The sequence below is a fragment of the Copadichromis virginalis genome, linkage group LG6, assembly GCF_057382275.1.
Source record: "Copadichromis virginalis isolate Kocher_CV1m ecotype Utaka linkage group LG6, C_Virginalis_male_GT1.1, whole genome shotgun sequence".
In the NCBI taxonomy this organism is placed as follows: Eukaryota; Metazoa; Chordata; class Actinopteri; order Cichliformes; family Cichlidae; genus Copadichromis; species Copadichromis virginalis.
The window spans coordinates 22,450,899-22,464,244 of NC_140623.1; the positions used below are offsets into that span (position 1 = coordinate 22,450,899).

General features: G+C 40.2%; 2 protein-coding genes and 1 long non-coding RNA gene across 6 annotated transcripts in view; 1 reads left to right on the forward strand and 2 right to left on the reverse strand.

Moving 5' to 3' along the window:
- LOC146707771 (uncharacterized) overlaps positions 1 to 13,346 on the forward strand; it is a 331,445-nt gene that overhangs the window by 72,780 nt on the left and 245,319 nt on the right. The window lies entirely within an intron of this gene.
- Positions 1 to 13,346, reverse strand: part of ctnna2 (catenin (cadherin-associated protein), alpha 2) — a 373,909-nt gene that overhangs the window by 23,432 nt on the left and 337,131 nt on the right. The gene's annotated exons all lie outside the window — the stretch shown is intronic.
- LOC146707773 (uncharacterized) lies at positions 598 to 13,182 on the reverse strand. 4 transcript variants are annotated; one of them, XR_014920874.1, is made up of 6 exons: positions 5,384 to 13,171; positions 5,062 to 5,198; positions 4,750 to 4,972; positions 3,449 to 4,631; positions 3,123 to 3,259; positions 598 to 3,036 (listed from the first exon to the last, which is right to left on the reverse strand). XR_014920874.1 is itself a non-coding variant. In XM_085459279.1 (3 exons), exons 1-2 carry the CDS (start codon positions 13,173 to 13,175, stop codon positions 7,061 to 7,063), a joined length of 5,955 nt encoding a protein of 1,984 aa, XP_085315405.1. In that variant the 5' UTR covers positions 13,176 to 13,182; the 3' UTR covers positions 6,887 to 6,948; positions 7,041 to 7,060. The 4 variants fall into 4 exon arrangements, 3 of the variants coding, with proteins under 3 accessions (XP_085315405.1, XP_085315403.1, XP_085315404.1); XM_085459279.1 differs by lacking the exons at positions 598 to 3,036; positions 3,123 to 3,259; positions 3,449 to 4,631; positions 4,750 to 4,972; positions 5,062 to 5,198 and having other exon boundaries at positions 6,887 to 6,948; positions 7,041 to 7,171; positions 7,332 to 13,182; XM_085459277.1 differs by lacking the exons at positions 598 to 3,036; positions 3,123 to 3,259; positions 3,449 to 4,631; positions 4,750 to 4,972; positions 5,062 to 5,198 and having other exon boundaries at positions 6,887 to 6,948; positions 7,041 to 13,180.

Genomic DNA, 13,346 nt, shown 5'->3' on the forward strand with positions numbered 1-13,346 from the left:
GCATAAAAGTAAAACAGTAGAAGATTTGAAAAAGCTGAATCATACCTGAATAGCCCAATAATTTGTGAACATTTTAAAATTTGAATGGTTGTTCTAGGTGAAAATATGAGGAAGTAGTTAAGTTTCAAAAACAAGCAAAATTTAGCAGAATTGCAGAAGTTTCCCATTCATTTCAATGGGACAAATTAAAGGAAAAAAGCTTAATATTTCAAAAAGTATAATAGTTAAAAATAGCAAAAATCGTAGCAGGAATTAGCAAAAATAGCAGAATAGTTTAAAATTTGAACGGTGAAAATCGGCTGAAAATTGTGGAAGTAGTTTAACGGCGAAAAGTGTACGGAAGCAACTAGAATAATAACTAGAAAAATTTGCATTTCCTGCGAAAATGCAGTGTGGATGCTTAAAGCTGAAGCTGTATGCAAAAAGTAGCTGAAAAAGCTGAAAAGTTGCAGAAATTGTAAAAACTTTGCAGAAGCAAAGGAACTTTGCTAAAATGGAATAACTTAGCAGAACTGCAATCACTTAGAGGAAACTGTAAAGCTGAAGCTGTCTGCTGAAAATAGTTGAAAATAGCTGAAGAAGCTGAAGAAATCAAAGTCAGTGTTTAAAAAGTTGTTGAAATTTTAATAACTTTGCAGAAGAACATCAAGTTAGCAAAAATGTAATAACTTAGCAGAAATGCAATAACTTAGAAGAAACATAACAATTCAGCAGAAATGTTGTAGTTTACCAGAAGCTACAACTTAGCAGAAATGTAATAATTGATTAAAAAATTAATAACTTGGCAGAAATATTACAACTTACCAGAACTGCTATAATTTTGCAGAAATGTAATTATTAGGAAAAAAATTTATACAGATAACAGCTGAAAACGATGAAGTAACCTCAAAGTTACTTGTTTAACTGTGAAAAATGACCAGAAACATTAGAAAAGAAAGAAAACCAATTCAATTCAATTTATATAGCAAGAAATCACAACAAAAGTCACCTTAAGGCGCTTCATAGATACAGAGAAAAACCCAACAATCATATGACATATGACCCCTATGAGCAAGCACTTTGGCGACAGTGGGAAGGAAAAACTCCCTTTTAACAGGAAGAAACCTCCAGCAGAACCAGGCTCAGGGAGGGGCGGCCATCTGCTGCGACCGGTTGGGGTGAGAGAAGGAAGACAGGAATACCAGCCAGCAGATAAACTGATGTGAAACAAAACCAAGGTAAAATTGCAGAATTTACACAGTTGGTGAAATGTAAAAATGGCAACATAAAAACCCCAAACAAACAAACAAAAAAAAACCAAACAACATTTAGTTAATAAATGCACAAGATGATTCGATGATAAATATGGTACCAATCTACAAAATACTGTCGAAATGAAGTCCACATTGTGATATATTTCAGGTGTGGAGAGTCACACAGCTAAACAATCGATGTGCATATTTAAAGAATCAAATAAAGAACATTGTTGTGGAATAAATTACAGTGAATAATAATCACTGCCCTGCGTTAGAGAGTGACTTATGATGAGGTATTAATTGGCTTAACTTTACCTCTAACAGCTTTTCAGATAGTGCTGTGACCAGGGTGAAATCCATCATAAAGTAACTGTAAACAGTAGAACCATTAGCATGAATGTTATGGTTCTACCCTGATCAAAACTCAAGTCTGCTGTTTGACCTGATATAAAATGATAAAGAGGAACACATATAAATGACCTTTATGAACTTTTCAAAATGACTTTATATGTCTGACCCATTATCTATATATATTAGAGCAGATGTGGAAAACCACTGTTAGACCTACTCTATACTAACACAAACACAGTCAAAAATTCATTGCTAGTGTGACATGTGGTCCTTTTTGCCTTTGACCAATGATATGCTGGTTACTTGGACCAGTTTAGTATTTGCTGTCACAGAGGAATGTTAACCATAAATCCAAAAGACAAAACTGAAAAAATATGTTAATTGCAAACATGTTTTTGCTTAGTAAGAGGATTGAAATTACATGGAAACTGTCACCTTAAAGCCTCATTGTAAATATCATCACAAACAGATGTTTTCCACACGGTTAACAAAGCTCCACCACATCCAATCACTGCATATAAATCTAAAAGAAAACAACAACAAATAAAATGTAATTAACACAAGTGAAGTCTAAGGAGCTTGGAAAGAAAAGCGTCTGGACTTCTTTGAGTTCCTTGAAGACGTTTCACCTCTCATCCGAGAAGCTTCTTCAGTTCTAAGGGTCAATGGTGGAGAGTCCCAGATTTAAACCCAGTGGGAGTTTCCCCCCAAAGAGGGACAAAGAACCCCCTGATGATCCTCTACCTAATCACATGAGCCAAGGTGTGAAAGTGGGTGTGGGTCCCAATCAGCCAGGGTTTCGGGTGAGCTCATTGTGAAACCTGGCCCCACCCTATCATGTGATTTCCCGAGGTCAGGAAATCACCCACGCCCACTCCCAGGATGTGAGTGGACGTTACGGTGTCTGGGGAGGGAACTCAAAACTGGATTATAGATGGCAGACAGTTGGTGTCATAAACCACCGCCTCTGTTTAAAGATGGTCGCTCACAGTGGACGTAAATGGCTTCTTTCACTCCTCCATCTGTCCAAAATGTGAACATTGGCATCCTCAAAGACTGACCTTTGTCCTTTAGATGCAGATGAACTGCTGAGTCTTGTCCCGTGGAGGTGGCTCTTCTATGTTGTGTCATGTGCTTGTGAAGTGGCTGTTTGGTCTCTCCGATGTAGAAGTCTGGGCATTCCTCGCTGCACTGTACAGCGTACACCACATTGTTAAGTTTGTGTTTAGGAGTTTTGTCTTTCGGGTGAACCAGTTTCTGTCTGAGTGTGTTACTGGGTCTGAAGTACACTGGGATGTCGTATTTGGAGAAAACTCTCCTGAGTTTTTCTGATACACCGGCTACATAGGGGATGACAATGTTGTTGTGTCTGTCTTTCTTATCCTCCCTCGCTGGTGTCTGATGTTCTTTTCTGTGAAGCTGGAATGCAGGCACACTGGACGAGCTTATTCTAAAAAATACAGAAAAAGGAACATTTTATTTGTGTTAAGGCCTAAAAACTACAAATAAGTTATACAATGAACAATATTGAAATACCTTATAGGTGCTGCAGGCCATATAACCAGAATCCAGAGCAATCTCACACTCACATGATGGTGAGGAAAGACATGAGCTCTGCAGTGAGGTTTGAATGTCTCAGTTGGAACACTGAAGAACTCAGAAGACAGCAATACCTGCACAGAGAGACAGAGTAGAAAAAGCATAGATTTGTAATCCATAATGTGAATTAAAACTCAAAAAGTGTCAACAAGTATAATCATTTGAGTGTGGAATTATTTATGCAATAAACAGGATTTAAATTAATTAATTGAATTAAAAAACACTGACATTTGTTTTTTTAAATCAAAGATAAAGAATCATACCGCTCTCTGCTCTGAGGATCACTGAGCATCTCTGACAGGAAATACAGTTTCCTCAGTATGAGTCATCATTGATGGTCTCAGAGGTGTGTAGTGTGGCAGCATGATGATGGTCTCCAGATCAGGCAGGAGGTCAGGTGATGGGTGTGTCATCTTCTCCATTGAAGACACACTGGTATGGCAGTTCATAACACAGCAGTCTCCTTGTGGCATGTAGTTATCTGTGCAGTCCAGCACTGATGGATCAAGTTTGGCTCAGCAGTTCATGAAGATGGTGTTAAGATGTTGTTGTTTCAGCTGAGGATGGTGAAGTTTGAAGGTTTTGCCACAAAGGAGACTGTGCCGTGTCTGAAAAAATATATCTACAAAACAAGTGCTTTTAACACCACCCACCCAGCTCAGCCCCCAAGTGTCTATGTAATGCTGGTATGGGGTGTCGGTTACTAAGTCTAATTAGTACATAGGGGATGACAATGTTGTTGCATCTGTCTTTCTTATCCTCCCTCGCTGGTATCTGATGTTCTTTTCTGTGCATCTTTGCTGACTTTATAAACGCCCAATTAGGATAGCCACACGTTTTGAGTGCTTCCTTTACATGTGTGTGTTCCTTCTTTTTCCCTTCAGGCTTAGAGGGAACATGTTCTGCCCGGGGGGGGATGTGTCCTAATTACTCCAAGTTTGTGTTCCAGAGGGTGATGGAAGTCAAAGAGGAGGTACTGGTCCGTGTGTGTGGGCTTCCAGTAAACTTCGATGTTGAGTTTGCCGTTCTCTTCAATGTGCACAGCGCAGTCCAGGAAAAGCAAACAGTCGTCCTTTGTGTCTTCCCTGGTGAACTTGATGTTTTTATCCACGGCGTTAATGTGCGCAGTGAAGGATTCCACTTCTTGCCTTTTGATTTTGACCCAGGTGTCGTCTACATATCTCTACCAGTGGCTGGGTACTCTTCCTTTGAAAGAGCCAAGAGCCTTCCTTTCCACTTCCTCCATGTAAAGGTTGGCTACAACAGGTGACACAGGGGAACCCATGGCACAGCCATGTTTTTGTCTGTAGAAACCCTCGTTGTATTTGAAATATGTAGTGGTGAGGCAGAGGTCTAACAGTGTGCACATCTGATCGGGTGTGAAGTTGGTCCTGTCTTCCAAGGAGCTGTCTTCTTGCAGTCGTTTTCTGACAGTCTCCACGGCCTCTGTAGTGGGTATGCAAGTGAAGAGAGAGACTACATCAAAGGACATCATGAGAACCTTCACAGACATGACACAAGGGAAGACTTTTGATTTAATAACTAAGCTTAAAACAAGTGTTACCTTTGAATATTTGTGGGAAAAATCTGATGCTACCCCAAGAATACAAAGCCACACTGGAAATGATGACAGGCTTGCAGCCCTCTGTCTTCCTGGAGTGAGGTGCCCGATCAGTAGAAGTGAATTGACAGAAGTCAGTGTCTGTAAGAGTGGCCAAACACTGATACTCTGTCCACTTGCGTAGAGTCTAAGAAGCTGGAATGCAGGCACACTGGACGAGCTTGTTCTAAAAAATACAGAAAAAGGAACATTTTTTTTGTCTGTAGAAACCCTAAAAACTACAAATAAGTTATACAATGAACAATGTTGAAATACCTTATAGGTGCTGCGGGCCACATAACCAGAATCCAGAGCAATCTCACACTCACATGATGGTGAGGAAAGACATGAGCTCTGCAATGAGGTTTGAAGGCCTCAGTTGGGACACGGAAGAACTCAGAAGACAGCAATACCTGCACAGAGAGACAGAGTAGAAAAAGCATAGATTTCTAATCCATAATGTGAATTAAAACTCAAAAAGTGTCAACAAGTATAATCATTTGAGTGTGGAATTATTTATGCAATAAACAGGATTTTAATTAATTAATTGAATTAAAAACACTGACATTTTTTTTTAATCAAAGATAAAGAATGATACCTCTCTCTGCTCTGAGGATCACTGAGCATCTCTGACAGGAAATACAGTTTCCTCAGTATGAGTCATCATTGATGGTCTCAGAGGTGTGTAGTGAGGTAGCATGATGATGGTCTCCAGATCAGGCAGGAGGTCAGGTGATGGGTGTGTCATCTTCTCCATTGAAGACACACTGGTATGGCAATTCATAACACAGCAGTCTCCTTGTGGCATGTAGTTATCTGTGCAGTCCAGCACTGATGGATCAGGTTTGGCTCAGCAGTTCATGAAGATGGTGTCTGAAAAAATATATCTAACAAAACACGTGCTTATAACACCACCCACCCAGCTCAGCCCCCAAGTGTCTATGTAATGCTGGTATGGGGTGTCGGTTACTAAGTCTAATTAGTGCATCAGAAAGCGGGGGCTACACCTAAAGCCCACACTTTTTGATGTCTTTGTTTATTAGCAGCTTTTTCCAGCTGCTCAGAGAATTCTGACTTGGCCTTTATCCACCCAAACCCAAACCCACCCGGATAAAGGCCAAGTCAAACTCACACACCATACCAGCATTACATAGACACTTGGGGGCTGATCTGGGTGGGTGGTGTTAAACTGTAGTCGGGAACTTTCAGAAAACTATCCATTTACTTCTAAATCAGTTTTTATACATATTCTGTAAGCTGTACTAATGTTTTTCTCTACATAATGTATCATTATAGACATCTCTGGTAGCCTAAAGATAGTTTATAACTTTTGACATTTTTTACCTGTAAAACATGATAAGCAAAAACTCATTCATCACAAAAACTTTTGATTCTACAAAAGCTACTATAATCAAGAAAATATAATTGTCTGTATTTATTCATGTGACCCATAATAAATACCTGCATTTATGTGGGATTTATTTATTTACTATTTCATATTTTCAAGCCCTTGGAGGGGAAGATCTCGTTTGTTGAGCTACATACGTCACAGTAAAAAGATTTAGTCATTTAAAACATGAGAATAAAAGAAATGATGTTGGTTTAATAAATGTTGCAGCACATTTCAGATCAGAGGTGCATGATAGCAGATGTTCTCTGCTCTGCATGAAGTTCAGCAATGATTTGGTGAAATGATTAATAACATTGCAATAAGAAAGGGTCTTCTTACAGACAGAGTAGGGAAGACAATTTTTTCAATGAAAAATATTTTTCATGCTCTACAATCAGTAAACTCTGTAACAAACATGATCTGTAATTGTTTCAAAACTCACCAGACGACTTCATGATTGGCTCGAGGACAGGACACAAAACACAGGGTTGTGGTAACTGTAATATGATCTCAGAACACCTGAATATAGACATTTCTGTGGCTGAGAAATAAAAATGAGGTCAAGCAGGGTGTTCTTGTCTGTAGTGCCAGAAGTGATCAGCTGTGAATACCCTCTCGACTGAAACTGCTCCAGAATCTGTTTTCTTCCACTCTGCAACTGGTTCTCATTAAAATCTCCACACACAATTATTGGGTGACAGTCCATTATTTCAAGTGAATCTAAAAGACTTACCAGGTTTTGCATGAATGGTGTCAAACTGTAGTCAGGGGGTCTGTACACAACAGCAATGAGTGCAGGGAATGGAGCCTGAACCTTCAACACTAAAAACTCAAGATCAGTGACATTATGCAGATACTGTTTTACCTGAACCTGAAAATGATTCCTCAAATACACAACAACTCCCCCACCACTTCTGCTGGCCATGTGAGGAAAGTTTGTGTAGGACACATGTCTGTTGCGTTTGAACATGGTGTAGCCGTCCAAATGAAGACTGTCTGCAACAAAGGAGCCTTGAAGGTGAGACTCAGTGAGACACAAAACATCTGCTAAACACATTTCATGATGACTCTTGATGTCACTGATGTGAGATGGCAAACCCTCTGTATTGTGATGGATCAGTGTAAGAGTGTCAAGTCTGCTGGCTGTTTCTCTGACCTGAAGAAGAGGCATCATTTCCTCAACACTGGCTTGTCTCATGGTTTGGAGCGCTGCAGTTACCTCGAGATTGGCGTAAATCTTTTTCTCATCCAAGTCCTGCAAATAGAGTCCACTGAGAGACGTCACCCTGCTGAGAGCAACGTAAGCCATACCTGGTTCAAAAATGTTCTTCATTGAAACTACAGCTGTCTGTGTTGTAAGACCCTGAGTTTTGTGAATTGTGCAAGCGAATGCTAGCTTTACAGGAAACTGTCTGCGTACTGCTCCTTTAAACTTCAGACTCTCCTCTGCTCTCTCAATGTAAACCAGATCATCAGAAGCTGCATTAGCACTGCGGTTGTGTCTCATAGGCTGCCGGTTGTCCATCCTGAGCCCCAGTTTAATTATGTGTCCATCATTTTCAGATCTCACCACCTTTACCAGTATACCAAAAGCACCGTTGACCAAACCGTTTAGTGTGTCCAAGTTTCTGGTCAGCATGACTCGAGCTCCTTCAGCAACATTCAGAGTGTCAGGTAAATCATTTCTCCCACCTGTAAATGGTTTGTCTCTTCGTTCCATTCTGCCTGTACATTTATCCTTCTGGAAATCGTCTGCATTGATGATTATGATGTTTGAATGAAGCTTCTTCAGGGTATCTGTGTTGTGGGATTCCACATTCTTGTTGGTGGCATAAATGTGTAAGACCTCAGTTGGACATTCTTCTGGTGCAGTCACAGCCTGTGACAACAAATCTCTGTCGCACTGAGAAAGCTCATCTGTCTTTTCTTTGACTCTAATCCTGTTCAGCATCTCTGCAAAGGCCACATCATCTTTCTGACGCATGATCTCGGTTAGAGTGATCATCTGAAAATGTTCCTGCCATAGGTCAATCTGTTCTGGATCGTAAACACAGAGAGGTTTAGACTGTCGCACTGGTGGCAGCTGGTAAAAATCTCCAACAGCTAAAACTGACATTCCACCAAAAGGTCTCTGAGTGCCTTTGATTTGTTTCAGTCTTGCATCCACATAAGCAAAAAGGGGTTTTGAAACCATTGAAATCTCATCAATAACAATAATTTCAGCATTCATCAGCTCAGATCTGACTTCATCCAGTTGGTTACCAAGTCCTTGAATGGGTGGTTTCAGACTCCTGGGTAGTTTCAGTAGAGAATGTAATGTAGAGCCATTGATAGAAAAAGCTGCTGTACCGGTAAATGAAGTCAGTAAAACAGTTGGATTTGATATGTCAGCTTCTTCTGCATTAGCAGGCAGTCTGCTCAGGATCTTTGATGCTTCAGAGTGAATACACTTAATCAGATGTGACTTTCCAGTTCCTGCACCACCATTGATATAGAAGAAAAATGGATCTGGGTTCAAACCACAAACTCGCTGAATACACCAGTCTCTTATGGCATAGAACACGCAGGCCTGCTTCTGGTTCAGATTCTGATACATTACACGTACCACGGCTGGATCTACTGCAGGTTGTTCTCTGATGGCTCTGATCTCTGTTACAGCATCAGACTGACGACTGTAGTCGGGGACATTCTCCTGTTCGTTCTCATCATCAGAATGTCTCTCAGGAAGATTCTCATCACATTGCAGCCTCACAACTTCAGATTCAGGAGCAAGATTACACCATTCATCAATCACAACATCCCTATTTTGTTCAAACTCTTCCAGTGCACTCTCAATATCCTCAGAGTTCTTCTCATACTTGTCTTTATTTCTTTTCACAACCCTTTTCACAGACTCACTGTGGTCTGAACATGGAAGTCGTACAAAACCTGAGTTGTAGAAGGACTGATAGGTTTGGAACCCTTGTGGTTTCAGTTCCTGCTCTGATCTGTGTGGAAGGTAAAGTCTCAACAGTCGACCATAATATTGCTCAGGATCTTTTTCCTGTGAACAGTGGTAATATCTGATTATAGCTGGTTTATCATTCTTTCGCCTTTGTACAAATCCAAGCTGGTTTAGAAGAGGAAGCACATCTTTTCCTTCATTTGGACCACTCACCAACCTGCACAAGGCAGCAAAATCAGCCAGTGACATTTCCTCATATTCTGGGGTCTCAGGTCTGCATTTGTATTTATCACTCAAACTTGTCATCCAAATATTACAACTGTCGTGTGTTGTGCTTTCCAGGAAGCTCATGGGCCGACTCATTTTTACTGGGTTATCATCTGTTGGTACAAATACAACACTGCGGGAACATTTTTTCATTTTTAGGCCACAGACTCGAGTCACACACTCCTGTGCGCTGATTTCTCTCTTTTTTGAGTAAGCCTGCATCACAGCTCTCATTTCATCACACTCATTGACGGTGTTCTTATCAGAGTTGTCAATAACTGTCTTCAGGTATTCAGAGAGGCCAGATTCTTTCTTTGTTATATATTTACAGAGGTATTCTATACATGAATAGGCATTCAAAATGAATGAGACATCTAAATTAGAGTTCCAGGCTTCAAGCAGGTCTGGGTTGTAATTGTTGATCCAACACTCATTTGGGTCACGTTTCAGAATCAGAGCTGTTTTCTTGTTTATGTCTTGGAGGCATTGTTCATACTCATTCATTGTCAAGTTGCATCGTGACAGAATCTGCTCTATGGTGAGGGAAGCAGCTTCAGGTTCCTTCAGCAGGTTCAACAAAGGTCTGAGTTTGGCTTTTGCAGCTTCAGTGTCTGAATCCTCATCCTGTCTCACAATCATTGTTCTTGTGGCTGGTGGTTTGGGAAACCCAAATCTACAACCAGAGTTCACACTCTTAAAGCATGTCTTTGTGTGGTTTTTGCTGTGCTTTTGTAGCTCAGTGACTTTTTTGTGCAGTTCAGGTTGTTTTTCTGGATCAGGGAGTTGAGCTGAGATGTATCTGTCAACAAAGTCACAGACAGTTTGGTCGTCATCCACATCTGCTTCTACCTTTTCTCGAATCCACAGCAACATGTGTATATGTGGACTACCTCTGTGCTGGAACTCAACTCTGTAAAAGTAATCAATGATCTCACCAAGGGGCTGTGCAGGAGAAAAAAGCAAATCTCTGAACAAAGCCTCAACACGTTTATCAAACATTCGCATGGTGGTTACTGGATTTGATCTTAGAATTTCACACTTTTCTGACCAGTCCAGGGCTTCAAAATCAACCTCTTCACCTTGCTGTCTCTTTATTGCTTGAATCACTTCAGGCCATCTCATCTCAGCAGCAGAGAAAGTGACAAAGAACTGAGGTGTTCCTATTTGGCGAACCATGCTGAATAGATCTCTGGTAGTTTTCTGCCAGTAAGCTGGAGTTCCTCTGAGTGGCTGCATAAATCTGATTGCATCTTTATTTCTTACCAGCTTCTCTACTTCTGTCTTACTTTGTAACATTCCTGATGTGATTTTGCGTCCATCTTTGGTCATAGTTTTACCTTTCCTTAGCTGTATTGTCATGCTGGAATTAGCCAAGTGTATTTCAGTGACAAACTGTGAGAAAAACAGGTAATTTGTGTCTTTAGCAAATCTTGCATCAATGTTGAAAAGCCTTGACTTGAAGTAAGCACTTGGTGTGAGTTTAAGACGTCTCTTTTCATCCAGTGTATTCTGACCAGTAGGAAACTGCACAGGAAATGCCATGGCTTCCAAATGAGGAGTTCTGAAGAAGCTAACAGGATTGTTTCTTTCTGCAGGAGCCACACAATATGTGTTATCAGTGAAACAGAGAATCTCTTCTGAAATGTCTACAGGCTGCAGACAACTTTCTAGAGCAAAACCTCCATTGTTCAAATCACTTTCTGGTTCATCTGGATTTTGTTCCTCTGGTTGTTCATCACAGGATTGCATATTAATATCTTGGTCACTTTGAGACTCACTTTCACACAAAAGGGCATCTTTTTCATAGTTGTCAATTTCCATTAAATCTGCTTCATTATAATCATCACTTGCCATGCTGGCTTCATCACTGCTGTCATCATCAGGTAACGTTGGATCACAAAGCAATGCATCATCTCTGATAATAATATCTGTGTACTGTGGATGAATTTGTTTCAGTTTACGCAGAGCTTGAATGAGTTTAGACCAGGTGACAGTCTGGAACAGCTGATGGCCTTTGTAGCACAGTCGTCTTTTCAGCTTTATCCTCATGATCTGTGATTGGCTTCTGATCCTCGGTAAACTGTCAACTGTTTGTTGGACCTCAGATGGTACACACACCACATTACCACGTATGAGTCTCTGTCTCCCCTTTGGAAGAGGAATAATCTTAGCAAATGGTATGCATTTGGCAATCAGATGTCTCTCCAGAATGTTGAGATCACAAAGTTCAGCTGGAATATCCTGCAGTTCTAAACCATTAACAGCAGCAAGCCTGGGCATGCATCCACTTTTGAGGGAACTGTGACATGTGTGACAGATATACTCTTTTTTTCTCTCAACAGGAAAGCTGCAGTGATCATGACATGCTTCATCACACACATGAACAAATTTACCAGTTAGGCACTGATGAGCTACAGTCTGGTGTTTTGAGTAATTTTCTCTTTTGCAGATTTTTACCTGATTAGGAAAAGAAGCTTTTAGACAAACAGTACAAACATAAGATGGTGCTGACTTAATGTTTGATCTGAAACGAGATATGGCCTCATTCATTAAAGTGTTCTCTGGATGACACTGTAAAGTCTCAGCTGGTCGATGCATCTGGCGATATTTCCGTTTTATATTCATTGCACATCTGATATTATGTATCTGTCTGAAAGAAAAACCGTTCCAATATTTTACTCTCATTCGTTCTCTCATATTGTCCTTGTGTTGTTGCTGAAATTGTTTTTCTTCTCCATAACGCTTAGTCAGATAAGATCGTTTTTTCTGTTTAAAATCTTCGCTTTTTTTATATAGGTTATATACATATGACCTCATGTAAGCTTTATGTTTTTCTCTGAATTCAGCACAAGTTCTGTAATTTCTTCTTATACGTTCCTTCTGCTGTTCTCTAAACATAGGAAATTGTCTATAAGATTCTTTATATGTTTTTCTCATACGTTCCTTCTGCTTTTCTCGGAATAAAGAATCGTCTTTATACATCCTTATGACACATTCTCTTTTTTTCTCTCTTATTTTAGCACTTTCTCTATAGGTTCTTCTGAAATGTTCTCTCTGTTTCTCCTTATAGGTAGCATTTAATTTATACAGTTCATTTTTGTACATGCTCTTTTTCTGTCTGTGATCAGGATCATTACACTTCTTAGTTGAGTTTTTTTTCTTTGTCTTGAAGCTTTCATCAAACCTGTACATCTGCCTTTCTTTCGTCTTCTGATTTTCCTTTCTCTGTGGTAGCTTTTGTTGGGTCAATAATCTTCTCCTCATTTTTTGCCTTTCATGTTTACTATATTTCAGCAGTTTATCTGAGAGTTCCTGTGTTATCTTAGTTGAACTGGAGGCACTGTTTGAATCATTCTGAGGAACAGAATCTGATGTTACCTGAGTGTCTCTTACAGAAGATGCAGAGGTTTCTATTTCTAAATAATCAGAAGGACGATTGTTCAGCTCAGCAGCTGGCTCATTTGAATAATCCACTCTGGATGACATCACTTCAGTAGCTAAAGTGTCGGCCATAGTGTTCGGTGTCTGCTCAGTGGACTTTGGGGTTTCAAATTCAGGTTCATTTAAAGCTGGTGCTGGAACAGTTGTAGCTGTTTGTCTGTTTTCATCAGCATCTCTTTGGTCAGCAGCGTTTTCACTGTGAAACTCGATGGGCTGTAGCTCATAAGTGCAGCTTGGTGCGATGCTAAACATTCGGTACAAACGTTTGATCCTGTCAATCATGTCATTAAGACGTGTGAACTTCAACATAACTGCAGTTCCACCACTTACACTTAGCGACAATGGCATACCAGTAGACTTACGTGGGTGAGGGTCAAAATATGCATATTCACCTGAAGTCAGCCTGCTAACAGCGATGACTGTTCCTCCCATGACTAGCAAAGCATAGCGAAACTCTGAAGCCAAACGCTGTAGTCCCTGTTCAAGGCTCGGAAAGTGATCTGTACCATCAAATGTACC